This window comes from Strigops habroptila, chromosome 4 (genome assembly GCF_004027225.2).
Source record: "Strigops habroptila isolate Jane chromosome 4, bStrHab1.2.pri, whole genome shotgun sequence".
Classification (NCBI taxonomy): domain Eukaryota; kingdom Metazoa; phylum Chordata; class Aves; order Psittaciformes; family Psittacidae; genus Strigops; species Strigops habroptila.
The window spans coordinates 49898352-49925927 of record NC_046358.1 but is presented as its reverse complement, the minus strand read 5'-3'; the positions used below and the strand labels follow the sequence as shown (position 1 = coordinate 49925927).

Here is a 27576-nt window from a genome sequence, read left to right as displayed (position 1 = left end):
ACCCAGGGCTGAGAAACTGGTGACTTTCCAAGGGCTCTTACAGCAGTCTTAGGCTGAGATAAATTATTCCAGGAATGAGCTGGAGGACAGGTTAGTTAAAACAATCTCAGTCCTGCAGAGGCATAATACAGACTGCCCTATTGCATCACAATGGTGACCCAATAAACATGGGGCTCTCAGGTAAGAGTGGAAAAAAGAATGTACCATTCAACTCCAGTGCCTATTCAAAGTCAAAGATTCCCACAATTTTAAGATCAGTAACACTACTATGAAACAGTACACATGAAAGGAACCTGATATCAGCCAAAATTATTATTATGAAAAAGAATTATATTAAAGATTATTTGGGGCTCAATAGCTGCAGCATTCCCCTCAGAACAATTCCCAAAAGCCCCCACAGAGCAGGCTGCAGGACACTGCACTCTAAGAAAAGACTCACAGTCCTCAGTTCTCATTCAAGTCACAAAAGACCAAACTACTCAAGTAGCAGAAAAGTCTGCCTTCCCTGCGTATTCTGAAGGTATTGTTGGACCATTTTTATCTCTGTCCACATAAGATATTGTCACCAGTACCACTGGACATGCTAGCTGGGAGTCAATCATTTATAACACAAATTATAGTCATGTAACCAGTAGTGAAACTGAACATCAGTCTTTCACCTCACACACACAGCTAAGAGTTTGATGTTGGCAAATAAGAAAAAATACTGCTGAGATAAAGACTCACTGTAAGGGTACAAGTACAATAATATTGTAGTGTATATGTACACTATGTTTTTATGCTCCTGATGCAGTCCTCACTGTGCAGGAAAAAAGCATCTTGCTTTCCTCCAGTGACCCAGAGTCACAGACAAAGTAGGTTCAGGACCACTGGGGAGAAGAACGCAAACATGCCTCTGAGGTGAGTCCTGCCTCTCTGGCTGGACTGCAGCTGTGGAAATTATTGTGGGTTCCCTTCTAAGGGAAATGAAATGATGCATGTGTTTATGGGTTTATAATGTGCAGTCTCTTCAGACAGGATTTTTTAAAGGCGTCAGCTGTCTCTAGAGTGTCTTGTAATAACCTTGGTTTATACACCACTATGGGATTAAAGATTAGCCACCTTGCCCCGTTAGCAGCATCACTGAAACAGGAGAACATGACTTCTTTGAAATGCAATTTATTCTACAAGCATTTAGAGCAAAATCTTTAGCTAATTTCCATAACTACATATAATACTAAAAGGAAAAAGAACAAGAGAGAAGTATGGTCATTTGAAGGTTACTCAAAGCTATTTTATAGGGGAAGCATTTGCTGGGGAAGCATTTGCTAGGGAAGCATTAAATGGGAGCTGAAATGTTTCTTTTAGTTTATGTTCATGTTCTCCTCTTTGGGCATTTTGTTTCCACACATCCACATTCATCTACATGAATATATGTGAATAGGACTGTCTTATGCTCAGAGCAAACCAGTTCCACCTTCACTTCGTGACTCCTTTTTTCATGGCAGCAAATGCATTTGTGTTCCATTTCATTGGCCTCAAAGGAATACCTATAGAAATGAGATTTGAACATCAGTCTGCTGCCTGTTGTTTTCCCAAACTGATCCATATTTGCTGTTCCGAATGCAGGTACTTCTGAGGAGCCGAGGAACAAAATTTCCTATCTATTTTTCTGCTTATTCATGACATATTTTATCAGGATGCTCTTAGCCATGCAGGGCCAGATCCTTTGATATCAATGGGGAAAACCCCAGTAACATCAGTGGATTTTGGATCAGGCCCTTTCTGGCAAGACAGAAAGGAGCAATTCATACAGAAACCAAAGAGCAGGAAAAAATTCCACTAAGCAGCAGAGCTGTTAAAAAACCACATAACAACATATTTAAGAACAGCTAGTTGAATTTAGCTGATATCTTTTCAAAGGGATCTATTTTTCTAACCAAGATAAGCCACTAAAGACATTGCTAATGGCTGCTGTTTCCGCACACCCAGTTTCTCAACCAGGCCGTTCTAAACAGCAGGAAGGGGACAAACAGCTGCAGCCCACTGGCAACAAAAACCCAGGAAGACCAGACATGGGGGAGGGCATAGAAAGTTTTCCTACTTACACAGAATAGGTACTGCACGTCCCTTCACAAAAGGGCACTGGGACTGGAGCAGCTGTTTTACAGTTGTTGTGGACAATATACTGCTCTTTCACATTGCGTTTGCATTTATGCGGCAGATCGATACCTGTGCATGAAACCACTTCTGTTAGACTTCTTCAGACTGGGGAGTGCATGCTTTGAAAGGTATCTGCTAGGAAATCAAGGACAGATCAAACTATTAAAACATTTTTACAGTTCAAATGCGTAACCAAAGAAGCAAATGAGGGTGCGAAGAGGCATTAACACAGAAAAGGAGATCAAAGAATTTTAGTGTCCCCATTGGAAGAATGAGGCAGATTTTTAGCCTCAGCAATGAGTGAATTTTTAGCCTCAGCTGTGAGATACAAAACCGCATTGCTGCTTTAAGAACAGTTCTAAGTCTGTGGAAACTGCAGACTCTCAGTGCATGCAGAAACAAGCAGGGGAGAACCTAATAGTGTTGGAGTAGGGAATCGGTGATTTAATGCACTCACATGTCTTACAACAGCCATCTGAAGTCACATCAACTGTCCCCTGTATTGAAAGCAAACATAACCAGAATAGTTCAGATGCACAAATTTCTAAGCAGCTAGTAGCAACTCTGAGAGTTCAGGTATATTCTCTCATCTCTAACCTACACAGATGCCGCATTGGACCTAGCTGTGTGCCAATCATATACAAAACTGCTTAAAAAAAAAAAAAAAGCTAGCAAGGAAGGGAGTGAATTTTCTTAAAACTATATATCCTCTCACAAGCCAGGTAAGATGTCCTGTAACACATGCTTGACCTTATGTAGGTCCTATTGAAGCCAGTGCAAAACCGCAAGCCTCAGTGAATGACAACTGATACTGGAACTGAACAGCCTGACCTAAGCAGAACCTACCCCAAACGTAATTCAGGTCAATGGCTGTCTTGGTCCCTGCGTTGGTTTTCAGATCAGCTGTGAAGCCCTACAACAGTTGCTCAAAGCCACTAATTGCTGAAAGCCAGGGCATGAATTGCTCATTCAGGTACCACTTACTTGCTTAGTGATGCACCAGGTATCAGAAGACATTGGTTCTCTCAGGGGTCCATTGTGAGTTACCTTTTGCTAAATTGCATTTCTTAACACTGGTGTTTCTTATGTGATGAAAAATCCCACCTTGCTATTGCCCCAATCATCTTCTCTTTCAGATTCTAGTGCTTATCCCACAACAAGTAAAATACGTGGGTTTTTTGCCGTTTTTTTTACTTCCATGGGACACTCCATTCAGGGATGAAAAAGGACATTTCCTTCAAACAAGGAGGATCAGCTCAGAAAGATCGAGAAATACTGAAGTGACTCATACAAAACAGTAAAGAAAACTCCCAGACCAGCAGGGCTCATTGCAGAAGTCTTTTTTTCTGGCTGTAAAATACTTACTGGGACACAGTTTGATTCTTCAAATGGTAGGCAGACCTTTACTGTGCTAGTCAAGGAAAACTGGCCCGCTGATTCAGTGCACATGTACTCAGTACAGTTATCATATGGAGCTTTATAACTCTTTCCAACCTGAATAAAAACAAGAAGAAAAAAAAAAACCCAAAACAAACCCAACCCAAAATAGTATAACAATAAAAATAGAATAATGCAAAAATACTACAGTCGATGAACTGGCAGAAACACTGGGGTTTTCATATCATTCTGAAAGTGTTGAGATACCTGGAATTATATCTGCAAATCAGGTACTAGGTTCACCTACTACCAGACCATGCAAAATACCTTCTGTGGCCACCTAGGTGGAAAGAATGAAAGGCTGATAGCAGAATGAGCATAGAGGTATGAACAGAAATGCCAGAAGGTAGGTGTTTTAATGTATGTGGAATAAAATATACACAAAAGAAAAATAAGAATTTTAAAGGATTTCAACAGTTTTTTAATAGATGGAAGAAAAGCAAAAGGTGTGAAAAGTCAGAAAAGTCTTTATAATAGACATTAATAGATAAATGCAAAGCCTACTCATGGAAACATTATCAGGGAATAAAAGATGAAATGGAAATGGAAAAGATGCAGAATGCAATAGCAACCAGAGAAGCGATAGCGAGGATGACACAGAGTCATTAACCCTTCACAGGAGTAGCAGGCTGTAATAAAACCAAAGAGCTAGCCCTGAGTCTCAGTCCATGTCTACACAACACTGTTCTCACAAGACATGATGTATTATTACCTGGGTGTGTTACCAAGTCACACTACACTACAGCAGCTATGCCACTTTTGATTTCTGCCTCAGCAAATTCAGAACTAGTGGTATAACAGTTATATCAGCTCGTTCACGCTATTTAACCTTGTATCTCCAGGGCAAGATACTGACACAGTTTCAGATCAAAGCAGCATGATGTGACGCCAGCTCATGCATCTCTGCAAGAGCAGTATTACACAGTGTCACCATCCGTTCCGAATTCTTTCTGTCAGGAGGAGGTAGGGTAACACGATTTCCATTCCTGCCAGAGATGTATAATTTTCAGCACAGCAGAGAGCAGCTGTATATACATCTACATTTACTTTGGAAATACAGACACTTTTAAGTCTCCTAGAGGTCTTCCCAGCCTCAAAATGTGTGACACTGGTTCAAAAAATAGTGAGGTCTTTTTGATAATCCAGCCTTGTGTACAGAGCAGAGGAGTGCTTACCTCAATGGTCACATTGCCAAACGGAAAATTTGCCACACATGCCACTTGCTGGCACTGGCTGCAGCACTGACCCTCCTCTTCCACGTAGCGGAAACCCTGGGGGAATAAAGTTTGCATTTAGCCATGTTACCTGATGTCTTGTTCATGAAACACCTTTGGATCAAAGCCACAATGGAGTGACAGAGGAAATAAGCCAACTTTCTGGTTTCATTTCTGTTGTCTTTAGAAACCTGTTGAAACCACTGTAAGTCTGGCAGTCAAAGTTGGTAATTCTTTCTCTTATTGAATAGTGACTTCTGGGTACCTCTGTTACCATCAAGACTCTGTCTTTGGCTGTTCTTCTGGCTAACACACAAGTCAGGCCAAATTAATTCATTCAGTGTATGATTACTGGCACAATCTATCAATCACCAGTGCTTGGTCTGATATGATTATCCACAAGAACTGCTGAAGTCAGAAATGTGAAGATCATGCATCAGTTATCTCCTCTCCTGTGTTCTAGGTATCCATTGGTCTCTTGGTGGGTGTGGCTGGCTTCAGGATAAAGGTTAATGGTTTTATCCATTTTTAGGATTGGCAGTGGTCTGGCCTTATCTGGGCAAGAATGGAAGAGAAATCACTCTGCTTACATTCAGTAATAGACTGAACAGTTTGTGTGCAAACTTTCAGCTCACAAATACTGAGAAGTATCTGAAAACATATGAACTATTGTGCAGTTTCTTTACAATCTTAATTTTTGAGCTGACTATGGGCAACACCAATAGAATGGCACAAAGTTGTCTTTCAGCAGTTAGTTTGCCCTTGTTCTCCTTCAAGGCATCTCTCCAAGGGTGACCTCTTAAATATGCTAGATCAAAAATAACCAGCATCTTAAAAAGGACTTTACAAAAAAATCTAATAGAAGATTATATCCTGCTATCTTTCAGTGAGGAAGCAGTTATTCTATGCCAGTTTTACAGTACATCCCTTCAACAGCCATTGGTCGTGGTCAAGGAGACTGAGTGTGCAGCACTGACCTCCTGGCAGGTGGTTTGGCATTTCACTGGAACACACTGGATACGGTTGGTCTGTGTCACAACATCCTGTTCATCTGTGCACACACAGCCCTCACAAGAGCTTTTAGGCACTGTTGTCCCAGGCTGGAAATATAGAGGGGAGAGGAGACAGGCCAAGGCAGGAATTCAGTGGGTTCTAGAATAAACACAACATCCCTAAGACTACCAAAACTGGATGTTATGCTTTTGATTTATTTTTGGAAGAACTTCCTGAAATGAATACCTCCAGATCTCTAAAAACTCACAATGCCAGTATCACAAAATGAACAGAAGGCTGACACTCCCAAGTGCATCAGTAGTGTTAAATAAGTTATTACAATATCTCATAAATTCCATGAATCAATTTTCACTCAGTTTGATCTAGTACTTAATCTTACAACATCTAATGAGATTCAAAATTTGTATTCAATCACAATTCTGACTTACTGACTCTAAAATATAGGCAAACTCTCATTTAGTAAGCAAACTACTGGTCTCTAGCATTACATGTTCAGGAACAGTTACAATAGTACGTACTGTCAGGGAAAAATTATGGGCCGTTCTAATCCTACTTTTTATATGCGTGTGGACAAGAAAACTTCAGAAAATTCTGACTCAGACAGCATTAACCTGTGGAAAGAAATGTCTGGAAGAAAACCTACCTTATATTCAACTCCTTCAGAAACACATACACCTTTTGGTACTGTAAGAAAAAGTAAAATTAAAAGGATGTGCTAGGAATGATGTAAACAGTTACTCTTCTTATCTGAGAATTGTGAGTGATTTAGAGGAAATATAGAACTGAACTTATTCAGTAGCCTTAATATTCCACACAAATGGGGGAAAAAATAATTAGTACACAGTGCTAATTGTTATTTGGAAGCCCACATGTGACATCTGTTCAGATGTTATGCATGAAGCAGGGGATAATTCTATATCCTGGTGGATATATGGGAAAATCTATTTACCTTATGGGTTTTTACTCATACTTGAAATTAACTGAGCTTTTCTTTGTTGTTAACCACCTTGCTGGTAGCAAAGCCAATGGGAAGCTGAGTCAGGTATGTGAATCTGGAATTATAATATGTCAGCAGAGCTTCTGGATGGGTTCAATGTAGCTGACATTCAGTATCTGACCAATAACTTGCACTCACTGAATACTAGCTAAAGAGAACCTGCACCAGTTACTCCACCTCCCTCCCAAAAAAGCACCAGTTGTAAAAGCTTAGAGGAAAAGGGAAAGGCTACTGCTTATGATTTTGACTTATTTACAAAAAAATGAAGTAGTTCAAGGAATAATTAAAACACCTTAAGGAAACATGGTACTTACTACAGGAGAAAATAGGACAGCAACCATCCTCAGATATAGCAACCACTGGCTGGAAGCCTAAGTCACATCCTGTTTTGTTGATAATGCAGGCTTTTATATCACATTCTGCAATAGACAACAGAGATAAAGTAAGCCAAAGCATCCCATCCAGCAGTGTTACTTGCACACGAAGCTTGAACATCTAAGAAATTGGGTAGAAATACATGATTTCTGAACCACACATTTTTTGAGTTTGGGACATGTCCAGGTGAAGTTTCTCTAAGCATGCTCTACTGTAAAGCTCTTTCCTATACATATACTTCTGGCCCTTGTTCCTGCTTCTCTTCCCCCACTGGATGTCATTTCTGAAAAAATAAATACCTTCAGATCAAAGAAGTGACAGAGAAACAAACTGAGGTAAAGATAAATGAGTCAGAGAGTGATAAAAATGAAGAGACAGTGGATGAGAGTAGAAGTTGTAAAGGTCAGGACGTGCAAGGCAAAGCACTCTGACAATGACCACTGTTCCCTTCAAGGCATCCAAGAAACCTAATGGACCTCTGCCTGGCAGCATGAAGAGATGAGGAACAGAAAACCATCCCACCACCATTGTCAGGATCCTCTGTCCTGCATCCATAGGTGCTGGGAATGGCCAGGGTTAGGAACAGGTTGATGAGGAGATCCTGTGCTGTGGTGGGCATTTGGGACTGGAAGGATGCAAATGGAAAGGTGAGGGCAGAGATATATCAAGAACCTCCACAGGATGCCTTGGGGAAGCCTGAAAGATGAGAACATTCTCCCTTACTGGATGAATCTCTGTGCAAGAATCATCCTCTAATCTGATAAGTGAGAAGAGCCAGACGATCCTTTGAAGCACCTGGTCACCCCAATGATCTGCGAGGGATTTTCCAACGTAAGTGCCTGATGGGTCATGGCACTAGTTTAGAATACAAGCCAAACCAGAAGAGGTCTCTTCTGCTAGCAAGAGCTCCTAACACGTAGATGGAAGAAATGACCTCTCCAGTATGTTTATCTGAATCTGGTACCTGTGGGGTACCAGATCTCATTTGAGGGTTGCTGCTAAAGGCAAATGAGACCACATTATGACATCTGAATTATCTACTCACCACAGACTGTCTCTGTGCAGCATGGGTCATCCAGACGTGTTTTAATTTTGTGTACGAAGCCTTCTTTAGTGCAGTTGATAAGTGGAGATTTAGCACAAGGGCGAGGGAAGCAAGAGATATTCAAGGTCTCTTCATCGCAAGTACAGTATTGACAGTCATGCTCCCAAGCCTCTCTAGGCTGTGTAAACAATAGGGATAGTAGTTCAGAGAGAAAAACTAGAAGCATTATGTTAATGAGTGCCTGCTTCAAGACAATGTAGGGCTGAATTACCCTAGTTTATATTGTAGGAAAATCACAGTTCAAATCCCAGAGGAAGAAGAAGGGAACAGTAAGAAAAGATGTTATTAACTGACACCTTCCTTTGCAGGTATATGTGTTTTCAGAAGGGAAGTCTGGTAGTTCTACCAGGAAACAGTGATTCCTACAAACTGCTATTGCAGTTCACTGCTTAGGATTAAAAGAAGAAAGTCATGCAGTCACTTTTATAGGTCACATTACCCAGATACAGTATAAAGACGGTATTTTTCTTTTTTCTTACCTGTTTCACTGACCCGTCTTGTGCAGTGCAACCTATAAAATTAATTACAGATTCCTTTAATGGTAACTGTACTGGGGAAAACAGCAGAAGCAGGAGGACAGGAATAGAAGGAAGGTCTTGAAATCTGAGAAACAGCCACAAAGAGAGATCCAGAGTGCAAAGTCACAGGTCGTGTGCCCAAAACCATCCAAAGATCCTCCTCTTTGTTCTTCTGAAAATTGCACTTTCTGCATAAGAGCAGGCAGAAGCTGCCAATCTGAAACAATTCCAGCCTAGATTGGGTCAGTTATCAAGGTCTTCCCCCATTTCCTCTGTACCCAGAACTTCCCCAGTATGGGGGGCAGAACTTCTAGTCAGGCTGTTACCCCTTCCCATCCCACCATTTACATTATTTCTTACCACAGACAGAAACACAAATGCCATCATGATCATTCAGCAGAATTTTTCCGTCAGGACAGTAGCATCCCTCAACAAACACTGGTGTGTTATTTTTGGATGGAAGGGTTTCTGTATTGACTCCTCTGTAAAATTAGAATATAAACAGGAATGAATGAGAGGCAGAAATGTGTCCCAGGGCAATCAGACACCTAATTTCCAGGGGAATGTGAACTTCCAACCTTCCTCATCAATTTTCAAGGTATGGACTTGGAAAAGTGCCTTTAGGAAATGACCCACCTGCTGAAGCAAGTGTCTCTTTTTGCTTCCCCGCATGGCTTGTATACCTGATCCTGAACACAGCTGGCCTCTGTGGAGCATTACAACATACACGTTAGAAAGCCCAAACCCATGTGTACTCTTTGTTGCACAAGGGAGGAACTGCACACAGTAACGCAGCCTGCCCCAGAGGTCCGCACAACCCAGGCTCCTGCCTAGCAAGGGGGTGCCCTGCATCTTCAGCAAGAGGGGATCAATGGATTCAGCAAGCTGCTTGCAGTAGTACTAGTAGTGCTTATCCCTGGATGACTGGGTGCCCCTGCGCAGGGCAAAGCACTCCGGGAGAAGCTGTGTGTTGCCATCTAGTGACGTAGGGGTAGGTAACACACAGGGCTCCTCAGCTGAGCTGCTCAGGAGGGACCATGGGCCTATTTCCCACTTGTTTTGTGCCAATTCTGGACTGGAACAACCTCTTTGACTTGTTCCTGCTTTTTCTCGGGTCCAGAGCAGCTCAGGAAAGATTGAAACCCGATGATGTGGAGGAACACAAACAGGTGTGTAGGTGAGGAAAGAACAGACCACGGCTATTTCACCACCAGCAGGTCTTTCCAGGCTTACCGCACTGCCCATTCGCCTGCCTCCTCCAGTCCACACAGACCCCATGGAGCCCACACAACGCTGCATATGTCTGCATGCTCTGGCATTCAGAGCTGGGGTGCCATTCTGAGCACCCACTGGCCACGCACGCTTCGTAGTAGGGCTGTGGGTGGACCACGCTGTGGCACGCAGTCAAGTTCCTTTGCAAAGCAAGGAGACAGACATGTCATTTCACTTCCTTGGGCTACTTCCAAAGAAGAATTCAACTCACAACCAAACTTGTCCCCACCCAGAGGCCTCAGGGTAAAGATATAACTACAAATTGCTCTGATAGGCAATACACCCACACAGCTTAATTAAGAGTGAGCTTTACCTCCCATTCTTTACAAAGCTTTGAAAGGAAGCAATTTTATGTTGAACTACTACCTGCAAAGGAAACTCTTCTGCACAGCTCACAGCTATAAGTTTGTATGCTGACATTTTTATGACAGCATGTTTGGCAATCCTGGTTTAAACCACAGAATTATTTAAAGAACAGACACACACATTTGCTTACTATATGCTGACTGAGTTCCTTTTTATTCAGAGCTTTCAGATACAGAATTATAGCTAGTTCCTGGTTGGCTTCTCCAGAAATGACAGGCAAGGAAAGTGCCAAGCAGCAGGCACTATTGAGAGAGGACTGGTTTTGATGATACAGCTGAAAAGTGTTTGCCAAACTCAGGAACATTCACGTATCATTTTACTGCTCAGTTTTTCAAGGTATGCTAGACTTCATATTTTCATCATTTCTTATAAGTTCACCCAAGTCAATGTAGTGAAGCACAAAATTATCTTGTGGACTTATTTTTCTGGCACTTTTGCAAGATGTCTTACCAGATGATTTTACACAGATTGGAAGGCTCACAGTGCTGATGATCTTCAATCTCAGCTGGCTCTGAGACACCTGGATTACAGTATATGTTGGTAGGATCTGGGACTTTCCAATCTAATGCCATCTCTTTGAAGGACTCAATAACTTCACCATTCCTCTTCATAGCATCATCAAATTTCTGGTTGGTACAGGTACCTGGCAGCAATATAAAAGCAAAGTGAAAGTTCGAGAACAGTTGATGCTGATGAAGCTGCTTTTAGAGAAAATCTGGAGGGAAGTTCTCCTTCTTGTGGGAAGATAGCAACATGTGGGGTCCTGTCTGAGTTCACAAGAACTGTTTATAGGAAAGAAGGCTGAAAGAAATAGTTTGCCAGTTACTCATGAAAACCAGAGTTGATGTCTTGATTGATGCCTTTCTCTTGATGTTAAAGCAACTGAGATGGCTTTACCTAGCACAGAACTCTCCAGATTTTGTACATTCCTATATTAAATTGAGATGATTGAGAGGAAAGGCTTAGAAAGAGCCCATCTCCATCCACCAACAGGCTGTGAATAGAATGAAAGTGACTTAAAACTCTGTCTTCTGACAGGTCTTTCCACCAAATAGAAATACATCTATTAAAATTTGGGAGAAATAGAAATCAGTGGATTTGCAAGCATTTAGAGATGTTTACAAGGACATGAGAGAAAGAAGTAGAAAAATTTATTGCATTCATTACCGGCAGCTGATAAGGACACTCACCACACAGTCCCATCGTACTGTTATAAAACTTTCCGAAAGGGAGTTTTATGTAAAATGCAAGTCGACTGTAGGAGACATAAACTTCTAATTCAGGTACTTCTACTATGACGTAGAGGCCAGAACTGGTTATCCTCATACCATTCTTGGAAATGTCTGGAACAACTTTCTTATCATTAAACAAAATCTAAAAAGAAGAGAAACAAAAGTCTCTATGGACACCCTTCTGTTGAGTAAGGTGTGAGGTTTGTGCAACCAGAAAGTAGAGCAGCACAGATTCATACTTCAGGTGGACCAGAAGTCATCTGTCAAAGGCATTCATTTAAGCAGTTCTCTGATTCCTTTTTAATATGTTGTAATTTATTTTTTTAATATTCATGTCAGGAAGAAAAACACAACTTTCAATTATGTGATATTTTCCCAAGTTTTTAGCATATAAATTTTTCTTGACACGAAGGAAAAAAGAGAGAGAGAAAGCAATGTAATTACATTTCCCACCCATTGCATTTTTACAAGTTTCATCCTTTGTCATGACAGGACATCTGGCAGTACAGTAATATAACTACAGCAAAATAACACTGAGAATGAATTTTTCACAATAACTTACCAAGTTTGTTTCTTTTCCATGTTCCACTGCTTGTGTCAGAACAACAACAGAGTTAGAGTGAAAAATGAGAAGGGACATTGAACAAATTGCTTCATCAATGGCACCACAGTAGTAGTTATCTATGTGAATCCAGAAGTTGTGAGTGTCAGGCTGAATTGACTTCACAAGGGCATAGGTGCAGTTTTCTTTAAAATGATAATATGTTCCATCAAAAGTCACATAATGCTCATTTCCCCATCCACTGCAAATACCTGGAAGACAGAGTGACAGACTTCAAGCTTGGTTTCTTACCTTTCTGTAAGTACAAGCTGGTTTTAACTCTTTTACTTGCTTTCAGTGAGAGCTGAAATAACCAGTTTGGTAAAGAAAAATTAGCGTAGCAAGGACACTGTTATCTGCTCTTAAAAGCAAATGCATTAGATAGGACTCCTTTTCCATTATATCCTGCTAAATTAATATGAACTTAATACAGGTATTGACCACATAGACATCTTTCTTGAGACCAAACTGGACATTACATAAATTTCAGGATTTCTCTTGCTGCAGTACTTACACTGACACTCAAAGACTTCACAGCAACCAGTTTCATCATAGTGTTTTGTGAACGGGAAACCATTGGCACAGAGTTTCAGTTGCTGAGATGGGCAAGTCATGCTGGACAGTTTAATATTGTTTCCTTCTCCCAGACAAGTCGCAATCTGGCAGTTTCCAAAGTTCCATGTTTCATTAAACTATTGATGGATTGAAAAAGGAGAGGCACATACCAAAGTAATGTAACAAAATCTTTAAAATCAACAGGGTTGATTGTCTAGCATGGCATTATTTGCTATCTACTCTTTGTCTGGAAACCAGGCAATACGAAACATATAGCAATCAACAGAGCTCTGATATCTACTTCTGTTCTACAACATCTTGCATAGGACTCGGTATTAAGGTCCTGACCTCATTTCTGATGATGGGACACTGCCAGATGTGTTTTCCTAGTGTTTGTTCATCTTAGGTAACTCTATCCACTTCTGATCATTTAGATGTTTCAGGTGAACAGAATAATCTTCAGTTTATTCCCTCAATTATTTGGGGGCTTCTGGTACACTTCTAAATCATGTAACTCAGCCACACCTGCAGACCAGCTGTAATGGTGTCACCAGCATCAGAGGAGAACACCAAATTCTGGCTGCAGGCAATGTGGTAGCTAAAGAAACACATATTCTTTCATTCTCTCACCTTTCTGGGAGGAATGAGCCCGAGACAATCGCTCACAGGAGCCCCGGTGGAAGCAGAAACTTGGCTTGGTGCACTGGGAGCAGGTGTTAGTGGACAGGCTTCAGAGTTTGGATCACAGGTCTTGAGGGCCTCAGTATAAACAATTTTACACTCTGCCCAAATTAATTCAATCTGACATGATGCATTGCAAACGGAGTAAGCACAGTGACCTGATACATTCATTGACAGAGAAACATTTTCTCCTGCAAGGCCAAAACAAAAGTTAGTGCTGGACTGTGCATGAAACTGATGACTCTTAAGGCCTATTCATCACAGATCAGCCACATATTCAGCCCTGTATTTAGCTATCTGGGTCTGCCTGTACCCAATAGCCATGTTCAGATGTGACTGTCTGCAACTCCTTGAATTCAGTGACTGAATCAGAGCTCAATTCATCCAAATGGCAAAGGCTGAGCAAGTGCCACAGACAGCTAATCTAAAATTCTGCTCTTAAGTACATTAGTGGGAATTGAAAATGAGTACAAGAAGAGAGAATATTGAGTATATCACTGAGTGCATCTGGTCTTCACAGAGACCAGGAGATAGGTAGTTCAGGAGCTACTAAGAGATGAAGAAGAGTCTTTCCTCCTCTGTTTTTGCAATATGACTGTGGATTACAAGCACATGTTCAGCAGTTTAAGATTTAGGGTTTGTGTAAGCTTCCTTATACCAGGGGTATCCAAACCAGGACGAAGACATAAGACATAGGAGAGTTGTTAGTTACAGCTCAAAGATGTAACAAGATGTGGTAATGTGTAACTGCAACAGGCTGAATGAGCACTTGCTAAGCACTTTTATCTAACAGTACATTTTCCCACATCAGTGGTGCAGAAAAAAAATTTGGATTCTCACCCATTTGTATCAATTGTCCATTGTCATTGCAGAAGCAGGGAGTGGCTACCATTGACGATGGAGGTGTAGATGTTACAGGTTGCATTTGTGGTTCTGCAGGAAATGAACACAATATTCAAATCCTTTGCTACTCTACTTTTAAGTCTTATGGCATTTATTACATTCTCTACAAACACAAGAAGGGGAACAAAAAATCATTTTTATACCACCACCACATTCTCTACATGTACACACTAAGAACACCCTCTCTGTATTTCTATATTCTCCCCATATATTACACTGTGTGTTACTAGAATAATACACATACACATTTCCCTTTGTAGTTTTTTTTTTTTCTATATAGAATACAACAAACCACCCTTCTACTGTTGCTTATTAATTCCAATTTAAGATTTCTTTGAACTTTCTAAATCTGCAGGGCGTCACCTGACATGGCACCTGGTGTGCCACTGTGATTTCCAGTGGCACACCATTTTGCTTTTTAATGCCTTGTTGCAAAGAATCTTTTGGTTTAAATACAGACAGATCATTTTGACATTCTACTATGCCACCTACACTCTGTTTTCAATAGTCCTTCCTTTCCTAGCTGTTACTGCATTATACTTCTTATTCCAGTTGTTAACACATTTAGTAAATACCAAACACATGGATGTGTGTGTTTAGCATTTCCACTTGAGTGGAGAACCTAACTTTTAATTTTCTGTGTTCCCTTTGTATAATTTGCTACCAGGATCACACATTTTTTTTTATACTATAACCATGTAGCAAAATTCTGCCTTTGCTTTATTTCTTTTTACTTCCTATTTTCTGTTCATTCAGAATGAACCTGCAGCTTCTCTTTCAAGAAGGGCATAAACCACCAGGCAGCTTTATTTTCTTGGTCCAGAGAGCATTTGAGACTGACTTATTTCAATGCAGAAAGCAGTAGAATAAGAAACAGTGTGATAAAGGTGATGAGAAGGAGTAAAACAAGGTTTAGAAGTAAGAAATATTGAGACTAACACCACCAGAGTGTCAACTGTGGTATGCCCAAAGTTATTGTAAAAGCTGTACTGAAAAATGGCTGAATCTCCCTATTCTCTCTATACCCCATGGACAGTAAGAATCTATAAAAATTACACTTTTGGTCTCCACTATGAGACCCACAAGTTCTGACCCCTCATTCCTTAACCTTCAACTGCCTTAAATTCTTAGGTTATCCTAGACATGCAGTAAGAGTGGTTTTCCAAGATGGAGGAAGCTTATTACCATTACAGACCTGATAAAATCACCACCAGACCTCTTACAAACCTAGTACCTTGTGCTGGTGTGGATGGAGTTCTGCAGGGGATGAACGTTTTAATGATCTCCCCGTAAGGGCCACAGACAGCATCACCACACTTGGTCCCATATGCTTGGCTGTATAGAGTTTCATTTAAGGCGTAGGTCTTTCCATTGTAGCAGCAAAGGCATTCTGAGGCACCAAAAAGAACAAATGCTGTGGTAATAGAGGACACTTGTAATATAAACACAACTGAAAAGAAAAACCAAACTCTGGATTTACTCTTCCGTAGCTAATATCATCAAACATGAATTACCTGGCTGAAAAAATTTCTCAGTTTCTACTTGAGACGTTGCACTGGGAGTCTACCTCATTTACTTAAAGTAGGTTGGATTTTCATGGTTGCTGGTGTTTCTTGGAGTCAGCTTGCATAGAGGGACTACTGGCTAGTGAAAGCATCAGAACTGGCACTGTCCTTACCCAGTGTGGAACTCAGCTGCATTCCCTCTTGGCAGGGAATGTGACTGGGATTACTGCCCTACTGAGTAACAAAATACTGCCTCAGAACATGTTGCACAGCCATTTCCATCTACTAATGAGGAATATGTGGTGATAAACAATTTAAATAAATGAGAAATTCCTCAGGTTTTGGAGAATATACATTCAGGAACCCAAGGGAATATATCTATTACTGTAACAAAATCAATAAAATTGAAGATGTGTTGTCTACTGGCTCACCCTGCATTTTGGAGTGTGATGTGGTTTCTCCCAGAGATGGGAATGAACTGATAACATACCTTAAGCAAGTGTGTCCTTTAGGCGCACAAACATGTCTCTTATAAGATAATCGTCTAGGCTTATTATGAAATTAGTGGACAGGAAATAGCTATAAGGACTTCTACAAGATTTGACCTGTCTAAAAATGCTCATTAAAACAGTTACCATGAATGGCCTGCTTCAGACTGCTTTATGTCTGTCTTCACTGACTACCAAAGAAGTGCAGACATGGAGAAGTGGTATTTACCCGGGTGAGATGAATCTCACATTTCACGCCTCTCTCCCTTCTCTCTATTATTATCCTTCAGACAGTTCTTCAAATCAAAGGTTGCATTTTGCTTATCAAAGTATATCTGTACTGCTGTGCAATCACCTATTGAACTAGCTAGCTAGAGTCCTATTACCAGTACACCTGCAGTCACATGTGGTGTTGGGTTGTTCCAATCCTATCATCACTCAGTGGATAGTGAGGGTGGTGAAAAGTTACCTTTGGAGTCTTCAGTACATAGTTTCTGTTCAGGATCACTGAAGATAGAGAGAAAAGAAGACTTGGTTTATTAACTTGAATCAATATGTGGAATAACAATGTCTGCAATAGTATCTGGTTTTACATAGAAGCCTGCCCCTAGAGGATTTAATGATAATTGCCACTGCCTATGAACATAAACTAAACATTGCCTAGCTTGTCCTTTCCAGGGCTATTCTCTCTCTCTCACCATCAACTGACTTACCATGAAGTGCAGTTGGGGAGGGAGACACACTCCCTACTCTCCTCATCAAAATAGGGCTTATCAGGACTGCACTCCGGGTAACAGCCTGAAAAGTTAAAGTAAACAAAACATTCTTAGTCTGCTTTACGTAGATCCAGGGAAAACACATAAATACCTCTATCAGATGCAGATTTGATCCCAAAATGAACGTAATCCCAGTATAGATGTTCTTTATACTGCAATGATTTTTCCACATCCTCTTTTTCCCTCTCTCCCAAAAGTTTTAACTCTGCTTGTGAACAGATAATTATTCTTTGCAAAATTAGACTGAATGACCTTTTATCTCTCACCAGATTTAAAGGCAACAGGCAAATCATGCTATAAATGGCACCATCACATGGGGAGTTAGCCCAGGTCAATGAGTTTCTGGGGCAAATGGAATATTCTTTCAGCAACCTCGATGCTTAAGACACTTAAAACCAGATTAATAGCTTCAACTTCCATGAACTTCATGAAAGCCAAATAAGAATTACCTTCTAAACTGTACAGCAAGTTTCCACATTTCCCTTGCGGGTTTCTGCAAGTCTTTAGACAAGGAGCTCCACAGGGTTTGTAGAACCACTCATGTTTGTCTGGTGGATTGTAATAATCACAGAACACAGCTGGAATAGAAGAATTAAAAACCTGTAAGTCTCAGACACCAGACAGGTTATTTTCTAAATCTTGTAAACAAGAGTTTACATACATGCTAAGTCATGTATGCACAGTGATGTCAGAATTCTGCTCTTCTTAATCTCCCATGTGTGTGAGCGCACAGAGCACTGCTTTTCTGTGTGCATTTTCAGTGCAATACTTACGGCAAATGGCAGGAGTTCTCCAGTTGATACAGACACCAGCTCTGCTACAGCTTCTTGAATAAGCAGCAACTGAGGTACAAAAGCACTCACAGTCTCCCACACTGTCACAGCCACAGAAGTCAGAAATACAAGATTCATAATATGGTATTGGGTCCACCTATCAAAATACCAACAGATCTGTTACCACAGAGTACCTGCTGCACTGTGTTTTAATGAGAGAATTTCTGCCATCCTCTGGCCGTTTCTTTGGCAGAACCAGGCTGTCTGTGACAGCCTCAGATCATCATGAAGGAGACATGTCATTTTATACAGGTAATTTTCTATTCTATTCTTCCAACTCAAGTAGAATTGGAATCTAAATCTTCTGATTCTCATGTGTGTAATACTGGCGTTTATGCTTAAAATGTCTTTCCAGTGCAATTTCTGCAGGACTGACCTACCTTGCTTTGGCTTAGCACAACTATATAGTGTGTACACTCTCTAACTGAGACATAATGCTTAAATGAATATTGAAGGAAATCCTATTTCAACTGATCTTCACGTCTCTTGTGTTATAACTTGTGCCAACATGAACTAAGGAAAGTAAGCCATGTTTGCTTTTAAAATGGCTTATTAAAACGCACTGAAGCTTTGTACAGACATTGTCATTAAGAATTAGTGGCCTTGTTTCTGTTTAGATTAATTCAATATGTGTCTAAAATAAACCGAATAACTAATCTCTTTAGGTAATTTGAATAAACTTTCCCAAGGATCCCCATATAAACAGTCCTATGCTAACTTATCTCCAGATTTGACAAACTGATACCTAAGTTTTTACTTCTGGTGGCTGACTATTATTCTCTTTGTCTTCATTTGCTCTAAACAGGCACTGTTGTTTCCTCAGTATTGTGCAACAGGATTCAACTGGCATAGCTGTAAAGTGAGGTTTTGAAAGAAGTAACCCTTATACTCAAGGATGCTGTGTAATAGCCTTTAATAGTAAAAATTTGTGTGCAAATGTGCGTTATAATAACAACAAATACCTAGTGTGAAACTACTAAGGGTGAGAGAACAGGGTTACCTTACTATGACAGGCTTCAAAGATGTTACTCTTAATGATGCTGCAGTGCTTTTGTCCCAGAGCAGACTTGAAAGGCTGATCAGCACACAGGTCCGTCATATTTATATTTGAGCAAGTGCTTGTTATTTTCCAGCTATTTCCAAACTCCTGGATGTTCATCTCCATGGACTGCCCTCTGGTTGTGAAGTCATTCCTTGAGCGGCCATCAAAGTCCCCACAAAGGCCACAGACTTTTCCCTGGGTAATTTGTGTAGGTAGAGTAAATGGTTATTTTGTGTTCAGCCCACTGTTTGACAGAAATAAACAATAAAGCAGGCTAAGGCAAAATAGCTGCAAATCTCTGAACAGCCATCACAATGAGGCTTAGAAATAGCTGGACTTCAAGTGACAAAATCACTCTGTTAGCCCTCCAATACAGCAAAAAGTCTGTCTTCTAGCTCCAAATATTCTGGAGCTTTTCATACTGACTGAACAATGAAATAAAACAACACACAAGATATGGCCTGATTGATTATTCTTCTCCACTGAACCAAACACTTTTCCAAGCCCTGCTTTTCAAACTGGGGCTTCAGTGCTTTGAGTTCTTCATTCTCTGAGTTTGAAAACATACCTCTCTCTCCACCCCATACCTACCTGGAAAGATGGTGCCACATGAACAACAACAGTAGTCTTCTGGTCCCACAGGAAGTTCATCCCTTGATTTGTTTCAATCACAATATAACCTCCTCTGAGATCCACTTGGTAATTCTTCTCAGCTCCTGGATCAGTGGCTATCTCTTGAATTCTTCCTTCCAAGAGCCTTATTTCACTGCTCTACAAGGAACAGAGAAATCGCATGGAAGGAAATCCAGTTGAAATCTTAGTGTAACAGCACTGGTATTCTGCCTCTTGTCCTTCATCTTATTTTTCTTTAGTCTTTACATCTTGGTCTATTGCCAGACATGTGAGCCATAAAAAAGACCCACTGAATTCAGTCTTACCTCAATAGGTAAGTCTTACCTCACAGCCATGGAAATTGTCCTCATTCTAGATGAAATCTGTTCTGCTGGCACAGCAACTCCTGAGTACACAGGCAATTGGACATGCTAGCACACCCCTTGTCACACTCCTTTGTTTCACTATCCTCTCACCCCCTACTATGGGAGAAATCCCTATTGTGTACACTTTGGGGAAATGCTAAGCCTGAGCTGAAGGGAAGAAGAAACTCTTTCCTCTGTAGTTACATCTGCCATGTGCTCAAACCATGGTACAGAAACATGCTTCTCTAAAATCTTTACCAGTTGACTCCCCACATCTGTCCCCTCACCTGCAGAAGTGTCCAGCCCTGTTAACAGCAAATACCTAAACATTTCCCAGCTTTCCTGCCTCCACTTTTTGGCTGTTTGACTTCCATAGGTATTCTCTAGCAGCAACTGATCTGGAATAAAAGGGGATACTACACTAACTACTACAAAATAAAGACTACAGCTCCTCGCTTATAACCAGTTCTAGACAAACCTCAAAAATTAGTGTGATCTTTAGGGAGCAGATGGAGAGTGACTTCCCACAGGCATTGTTCTGAATTACAATTCGGAAGGTGCCAGCATCCTTGTTATTGGGGCAAAAATCCTTAGAAAAATAGATAACATTGTATTAGATCTTTTCAGGCAACCAGACCACTCTTACACATTTTCAGAAACTCTAAATGAATGACACTTGAATCTGACTTCTGCTATTTTGTCACTTTTTTATTCACCAAAACTCTGGGCATTTTAGAAGAATCTGGTGGCAGCTGAACTGGTGGTGGGTTCATACCTGACCACGAATTTCGAGAAAAAAACTAAGAAAAAATGGAGCTTTTCATAGCACAAATCCTGCACAACCAAAAAGGTATTTTTTTTTCCTTAAAATTATCAAAACCAACTTTAATTTGGGAATGACAAAATGTCTCACAGAGTACTGTTTCATTACGTGCAATTATTATACATGAGGCTCACACATTAACCTCTACGTGTTTCTGTCACAACAAAAGCACTGTCAGTCTTGAATGGCTGAGAGAAACGCTTAGCTTTTCAACGCCACACCAATTCCTTTCCATTACAGGTGCTGGAATTACATCAGGAAAGGGCTGTTCAGCCCAGGAGTTAATAGTTTAGGATCCCACAGTGCCCTCTTGTGTCACTTCTGAGGGTTAATTGCTTTGCTCTAGGTACAAGAGGAGGGGAGCAGGCTTTGCTCACCAGTGTTGACTATTTTGAGTGGGATAGACCTTTAATTAATCAGACTGAACCCTACAGTGTAAGCTTTGAAAAGCATAATGATAGGAAAGTGAAAAAAATTGGTACCTGAGCTAGGATGTAGTCACAGTCTCCCAGGAAATCATACTTCTCCCCATCAAAGCTCATGTAATGTCCGTTTCCATACACAGTGCAGGTTCCTTTGCAGGCATTGTCTGTGCAGTTCCACTCCCTTTTGTTGCAGGTGCTGGGAGGTGAAATGCAAAGAATCACCATCTTTGTTTTTTCCTTAACGCCCAAACAGGGGCAGAGTAATTCATAGGTTTGTCTTTTGCAGTACTTCAAAGAAAGCAGTCATCTACCACTCTTCCAAGTTTACCCTCTCAACTGTTCTGAGACCATGCCATGAGATGGTTTACTAATAAGAAAGTTCACGTTTAGTACCAAGACATGTATGAACTTTGTTTATTTTTATTTTATTTTTTCCTTCAGATATCATTAAATCATTAAGTCCTGGCAGCAGACAGTGGGGATTTATTCGAGGTGAGGTAAATTCAAGGTGAAGAACTGAATTTATTCAAAGTGAGGAAAATTCAAGGTGAAGAACTGAATATTTCAGCCATTTCTGAATATTAATCTGTGAGGTACCATGTGTTCCCAACTACAGTGGTGTGAACCAATATTGTCCCTGTCTTTCTTTGTGTGTTGTGTCTGGCTGAGATGAAGTTAATTTTCCCCATAGCAGCCCTCACAGTGCTTTGCTTCGTAGTGGTAGCTAGAAAGGTGCTGATAACACACCACTGTTTTGGCTACTGCTGAGCAGTGTGCACACAGCATCAAGGCTGGCTGTCCAACATTTCAGCTCACCAGTAGGCTGTGGGGTGGGCAAGATTTGGGAGGGAACATAGCCAGGACGGCTGACCCAAACTGACCAAAGGGATATTCTGTGCCATATGGCATCTGCTCAGCAATAAAAGCTAAGAGAAAGGAGGAGTGGGGGCATTTGTTGTTATTACATTTGTATTCTAGAGCAACCACTATGTGTACTGAAGCCCTTCCCTGATAGGAAGTAGAGAATAAATCTGAGGGTTTTTTGCTTCCACGCAGCCTTTGCTTTTGCTATTAAACCGCCTTGATCTTGACCCATGAGTTTTTTCTATCTTCTTTTCTTTCTCCCATTCTGCTGAGAAGCGGAGTGATAGAGCAGCATAGTAGGCACCTGGCATCCAGCTGAGGTCAACCCATCAGACCTTGACAAACATCACCTCCAGTTCATGGCGACCACACACAGAAAATTTTGATTGCTATACCCTTGATACAGAAAATGTGATTTTTTCCCATGTACGTCCTGTTCTCATAAGAAAACAAAGCCCTATCTGCAATAAAACTTCTTATTGGCCTCTGTGATATCAACAACTGCTCATCAGGGTTTTGCTTCACATGCTAAACTTGATTGCTTGTACCATGGTGATCAGACCAAAATGTTTCTGACACTTGTTTTCTGTACAGCTTCTTGGCAGGACTAGTCATTCTCACTAAATAATGGGTAAGGATTCAAAGCATTTTACCCACCATGATCAGTAATAGCAGTGAAGTCTGTGGCAGTTATACCAGCAATTGGAGCAACTAGAGCATTCATTTATCTTTTTTGAGAACTACGCACCCAGAAGCATTGCAAGTCACTAGAAGATCATTGTAAGTCCTCCCTCCTCCAAATTCAATCCTTTTCTGGGGTTCAGCTGTGCCCAACAGATGCAGACTCAGTTACCCCTTACAGAATGACCAGCCACAGACCAATTGGATGAGGCTGGTACTTATAAAGCTTGTGTGGAAGCAGTTTGCAAAAAGAATGGAAATCATTTGACAGAATATTTTAGTACTTGTTCTCTCCAAGTGCAGGCTCATGCAGTGTGTTGCAGAGGGGTTCCCCTTTTATTTTTACTAGAAGCCTGATGGCTCTAATGCTGAAGAGAAGGCTTTAAAATGCACAGATAATTTTAACAACTTCGTTATAAAGCAAGGTTCCCTGGGGTAACATACCATGTGTTGCAGTTCACTTTGATGGTTTCCCCAGGTTTATAAAAGTGTCCTCCATGAACACATGGGCATTGATCTTTGGGAATACATTCTCCACTGCCATCCAATACCAGCCCATCAGGACACATGCAGCCAGAAGCACATTCTGTGACATACTATGTATATGAAGACAAAACACAAGGCAACTCGTTAATGCACAGAAACTACAGGGAACCATCAGAAGTGCTAGCTCTGGATGCCAATCTTTTGTGCATTATTTTTTAAGCCTGTAACTGTAAATTAGTGACAATCAAATTACAAGTATCACAGCTATGTGGGTAGCTATAGCTGCTATGTTATCATTATAGTAGCTGATCTGTGAATAGCATAACATGTTACCAACAGCATTTGTTAAGGACAATCATACATGCACAATCATGTTGTCCCATGTTCCTGCTAGGAGGTGAAGTCCTTACACAATGCATGTCCTGTGTCTTACAACTTTTCTGACACTCTGACCCAGTTGCACCAGGACCTGCAGAGCTGCAGTTGAAGTAATACATAGGAGCAGGGCAATCTATAGAAGGAAGAAAACATTTTAGGAAGGTAATTTAGTGAAAACAATAAGGATGCTGTCAGCAATTGTAAAACAAGCATTTCAGAGGGCAGCATATGTCTAGCATTTACAGTTTCGATTAGCTTTTGCTCCTACCCACCAGCAGTGTGGGAAGAAGGAATCAGAGAACTAAGTTTTGAGAAATATCCTCATCTTTAAAGAATTCATGAAGTCTGGTGACATTTTTACAAAGACAACTATTATCAATAACCAGCACATTTCAGGGAGAAGGCAAAAATGTGTAAAATGCTAAAATGTTACAGAAAGTGAGATAAACACAGAAAAACATTATAAATACTAGCTGATACCATAATGCCATTATTTAACAAAATCTCACCTTTTACCAGGACAGTCTCTCCGATGCAGTCTAATCTTCCTTGAATGCATTTGCTAAAGAGATTCCATAAAATGAAACACATCATCTCTTTACATATTTCGCTCTCACTAAAGAGAAAGGCACTGCAAAGCTTCACTAGTCACACAAATAACAAATTCCTATCAAACTGAGTATTTGGTACAGCTATCAGGTTCACAGGCAAATTACCATCCCCAGAAGGAAGATTAAGACACCCAGCTCTTAAATACTCTTCCTTCATCTGCCACTGGTTTACTGTGTCTTTTCCCTAAACCAAAATTTTCATAGGCATCTATTTTCCACTCCATGGAATGAGACTAACACTTTCTTAAAGGAGACCTATTAAATTACCAAATGAACCTGTGTTTACAAAAAAGAATAGAATCCTCAGAAAAAAAATGTGGAAGTTGAGAGAGAGGAATATGTAGACATCTAAAGATGCAAATAAATGGTTTGAATAAAACAGCCTTCCCCTGCTATTTGCATTGCTGTCCTAAACTGCTTGAAAATGAGAAAAATAGCAATTGTTTTTCACTACAGATGCAAATTCTTATGTAATTTTTAGTATTTCTCACCTAATTTTCTCTTTCCCTCTCTTCTTAAAAATCTCAGTTTAAAAACAGATTTTTTTTTTCTGGACTTTTTTTTTTTTTTAATAGTCTGCAGGATGGCGTTTTGGAGGGTGTTTCTTACATCATGTCTTCATTTCAAAGCCAGAAACTCCCCCAAGCCCTCTTACTTCTAGAAAACCTGCTCCCACTGTATATGGAAACTTTTTACCCAACAATGAACTTTGCATAGATATAGGCTGCAAACATTATTCTACTTAATATGTTTTCAGGTTCTTGTTTGGTAACAGGAATATAGGTTCTTAAGCTTTGCTGTGGCTGCACTTCCTGCCAAGGGAATATTTGCTTTGGTAGAATCCAGGAGAAATTTGTCATTATTCCTTACAGTAAAGTGACACCATTCAAGGATTAGAGCCCTGACGTCCCCCAGGTATGCAGCCTTTGCATCATCAGAGCACCTTACCACATTAGTTTGTCCTCTTGGAAGGAGTTGCCAGGCTGAACAATCTTGCCTTTGTAGTAGCAGGGACAGTCATCTGGAGTTACGCATTCCTCCTCGTCATTGAGGTAGGTCCCTTCAGGGCAACCACAGCCCTCCATAGGAGCAATTTGAACTTTACACAGCGGATCAGGTTCATCCAGCGAGCGGCAAGACTGGTTACAGTATTTCGCACTATAGTTGTAAACCATAGTCTCAGGACACTCCTCAGAGGGATCTTTGCAAAAGAAATAAAATGGAGAAATAAAATGGGTGTATGGCCTTTTCTGTGCAGTCATCGCTCATGCTGTTGACACAGCTTTCTGCACATTGGTAGCCACAAATGTGCTTTTTTCAAACTACAAGTCTTTGTCTCCCAGTGGTCTGAGGGAAGTCCGCCCACATGACATGGAATACTGAAATACTCAGCAGGGTATATCTTGACCGAAGAAGGGAATCAGTATAATTTTACAATTGGTACAATTTACATTTCTATTTTATGCCAAGAACTAAACTAAATAACTTCTGAATTGTCCTTGTAGTTAAAAACTAATTTTCTGTAATTTACTAGTAATTTCTTTGGCTGAGAATAGCTTAAGAAATGAACATATTTTGTAAGGGGTAAATTTTGATGTCAAATGGACGATGCCAAGGAACTCTGTTACCAAAGAAAATGTGTTTGAATTTTCATAGATGTTTTGAGGAAAACTCTTGTTGTACTCTGGGGACATCAGAAAGAACAGTGTTTAAGACCTCTGGTGTACCAAACGGTTAAATACCAATATCTAAAGAGCTAAACTGATCCTGTAAGACAGTGAAAAGCTGATTAATTTTCATAGGCTACCAAGAAACAACATCTTCAAAACTCTATCATAAAATCTGCAGTAGTGATCCATAGGGATGACAGCAAATATTGTCAGGAAATATCACCCACAGTAAGGTTGTGGTTTTCAAGAAAGCTTGGCATCCAGATTCCTCTGAAATTCAACAATAAATGAGGATCTAGTCATCTTGGACCTCTTTCTAGATCAAATCCATAGGTTTAACCCCACAATTGGTTTTCAGATACACACAGATATATTAGAAGGTACAGAGGAGTTGCTCACCGGCAAACATGCTAATCAGCTTTGCAGCAATGTTATCACCATATCAGCAATAGGTTCCATGCCTCAGCAAAGCTCCGTATGGTTTTCCAGTCCATGACCATAGTACACTTTCTTACATTAGTTAGCGTGTTAGGTTTGTGTACACATTGAAAACCACCACCTCCACAGACAAAAAATAATTGATTTCCTGATCTTAGCTGAGGCAGACACAATATCCTGTGTATAAACCGTGCAAGCCATATTCTCCTACTTTATAGGCATACTATAAAGATGCATCAACTGGTATTTGTAAATCAAAATAGGCCAAATAAGAAAGACATTAATAAAGATGTTGAACATGAGTTTACAGCAGATTTACCTGAATGGGCATCTCAATTGTTAGCTATTAATGCAATAAAATAATGTGTTTACTTTCTCCCTTTATCTTTCTCTTAGAGCAAAAAGATCGCTTTTGGTAAAGCGAGATCTGGTAAGAGAAAGGTTATTTGATCTTAGTACTCATGGTCACAGATCTGTAATCTTAGATTATATACACCACAACTGGAGGCATGAGTGCAGAGAACGTGAGCATATCAAAACCAGCTTCAAGCTAGCTTGCACAAGGAGCACCAGAAAAGCAGTGCCATGACTTAGCAGAGGCTACTAACTGAGATGGTCTTCTGGGAAACCAGTAACTCAAGTAATGGTTCATGCTTCTGCTAAAGATTGTGTCACACACATGCACTGCCAAGCATTAGCTAGTAGGGTTTACTTATTTCATACACTCTACTGACTTCAATGTAGACATCCCCTTAAGATATAACCTGCCTTGGATGCTGCCCGCAGCCCGGCACAGCTGGACACAGCTGCAGGAGCCAGAAAGGCCTGCAATGGGACAGATCACTGAGGGTGACTGTTCTGGCCCATTTATTCTTTCACTTATGAATAGCACAACCTTCAATCTTATCATAAGCATGTTCCTGAAAGATTATTTCTTCTTGTAAAGGCCTAAAATGATTGTGCTGATTAAGCCATTAGCATTTTTTCCCAAGGTTACTGCACTGTTTGAGTCAATATTACCTGCTGTGCCATGAGTCCACAGACTTCATTCTAACCCATGCTGCAAACCAGTCTTGCTTTGGCATAAAAAAAAGTCAGTAACACTATGTTGATAACAAAGCTTTCAGTAAACAGCGACATGTGTCTAGTTCATAGATCTGCATGATT

General features: G+C 40.5%; 1 protein-coding gene across 1 annotated transcript in view; it reads right to left on the bottom strand.

Annotated features, from left to right (window-relative positions):
- Positions 1-1142: 1142 nt before the first annotated feature.
- LOC115607333 (mucin-5B) overlaps positions 1143-27576 on the bottom strand; it is a 44104-nt gene continuing 17670 nt past the window's right edge. The window contains exons 16-47 of the mRNA XM_030484521.1: positions 25250-25502; positions 24200-24252; positions 23723-23823; positions 23271-23422; positions 21339-21477; positions 20512-20622; positions 19648-19827; positions 19015-19251; positions 17955-18111; positions 17631-17759; positions 17119-17203; positions 16875-16912; positions 15647-15802; positions 14350-14442; positions 13459-13700; positions 12788-12965; positions 12235-12485; positions 11631-11814; positions 10891-11083; positions 10036-10214; positions 9439-9508; positions 9163-9284; positions 8764-8795; positions 8225-8402; positions 7119-7223; positions 6451-6491; positions 5771-5893; positions 4755-4850; positions 3508-3636; positions 2600-2639; positions 2088-2211; positions 1143-1529 (exon numbers count right to left, since the gene is read on the bottom strand). Coding sequence (XP_030340381.1) covers positions 1355-1529; positions 2088-2211; positions 2600-2639; positions 3508-3636; positions 4755-4850; positions 5771-5893; positions 6451-6491; positions 7119-7223; positions 8225-8402; positions 8764-8795; positions 9163-9284; positions 9439-9508; positions 10036-10214; positions 10891-11083; positions 11631-11814; positions 12235-12485; positions 12788-12965; positions 13459-13700; positions 14350-14442; positions 15647-15802; positions 16875-16912; positions 17119-17203; positions 17631-17759; positions 17955-18111; positions 19015-19251; positions 19648-19827; positions 20512-20622; positions 21339-21477; positions 23271-23422; positions 23723-23823; positions 24200-24252; positions 25250-25502 — 4346 coding nt within the window. The 3' untranslated portion in view covers positions 1143-1354. The remainder of the gene's footprint in view (positions 1530-2087; positions 2212-2599; positions 2640-3507; positions 3637-4754; positions 4851-5770; positions 5894-6450; positions 6492-7118; positions 7224-8224; positions 8403-8763; positions 8796-9162; positions 9285-9438; positions 9509-10035; positions 10215-10890; positions 11084-11630; positions 11815-12234; positions 12486-12787; positions 12966-13458; positions 13701-14349; positions 14443-15646; positions 15803-16874; positions 16913-17118; positions 17204-17630; positions 17760-17954; positions 18112-19014; positions 19252-19647; positions 19828-20511; positions 20623-21338; positions 21478-23270; positions 23423-23722; positions 23824-24199; positions 24253-25249; positions 25503-27576) is intronic.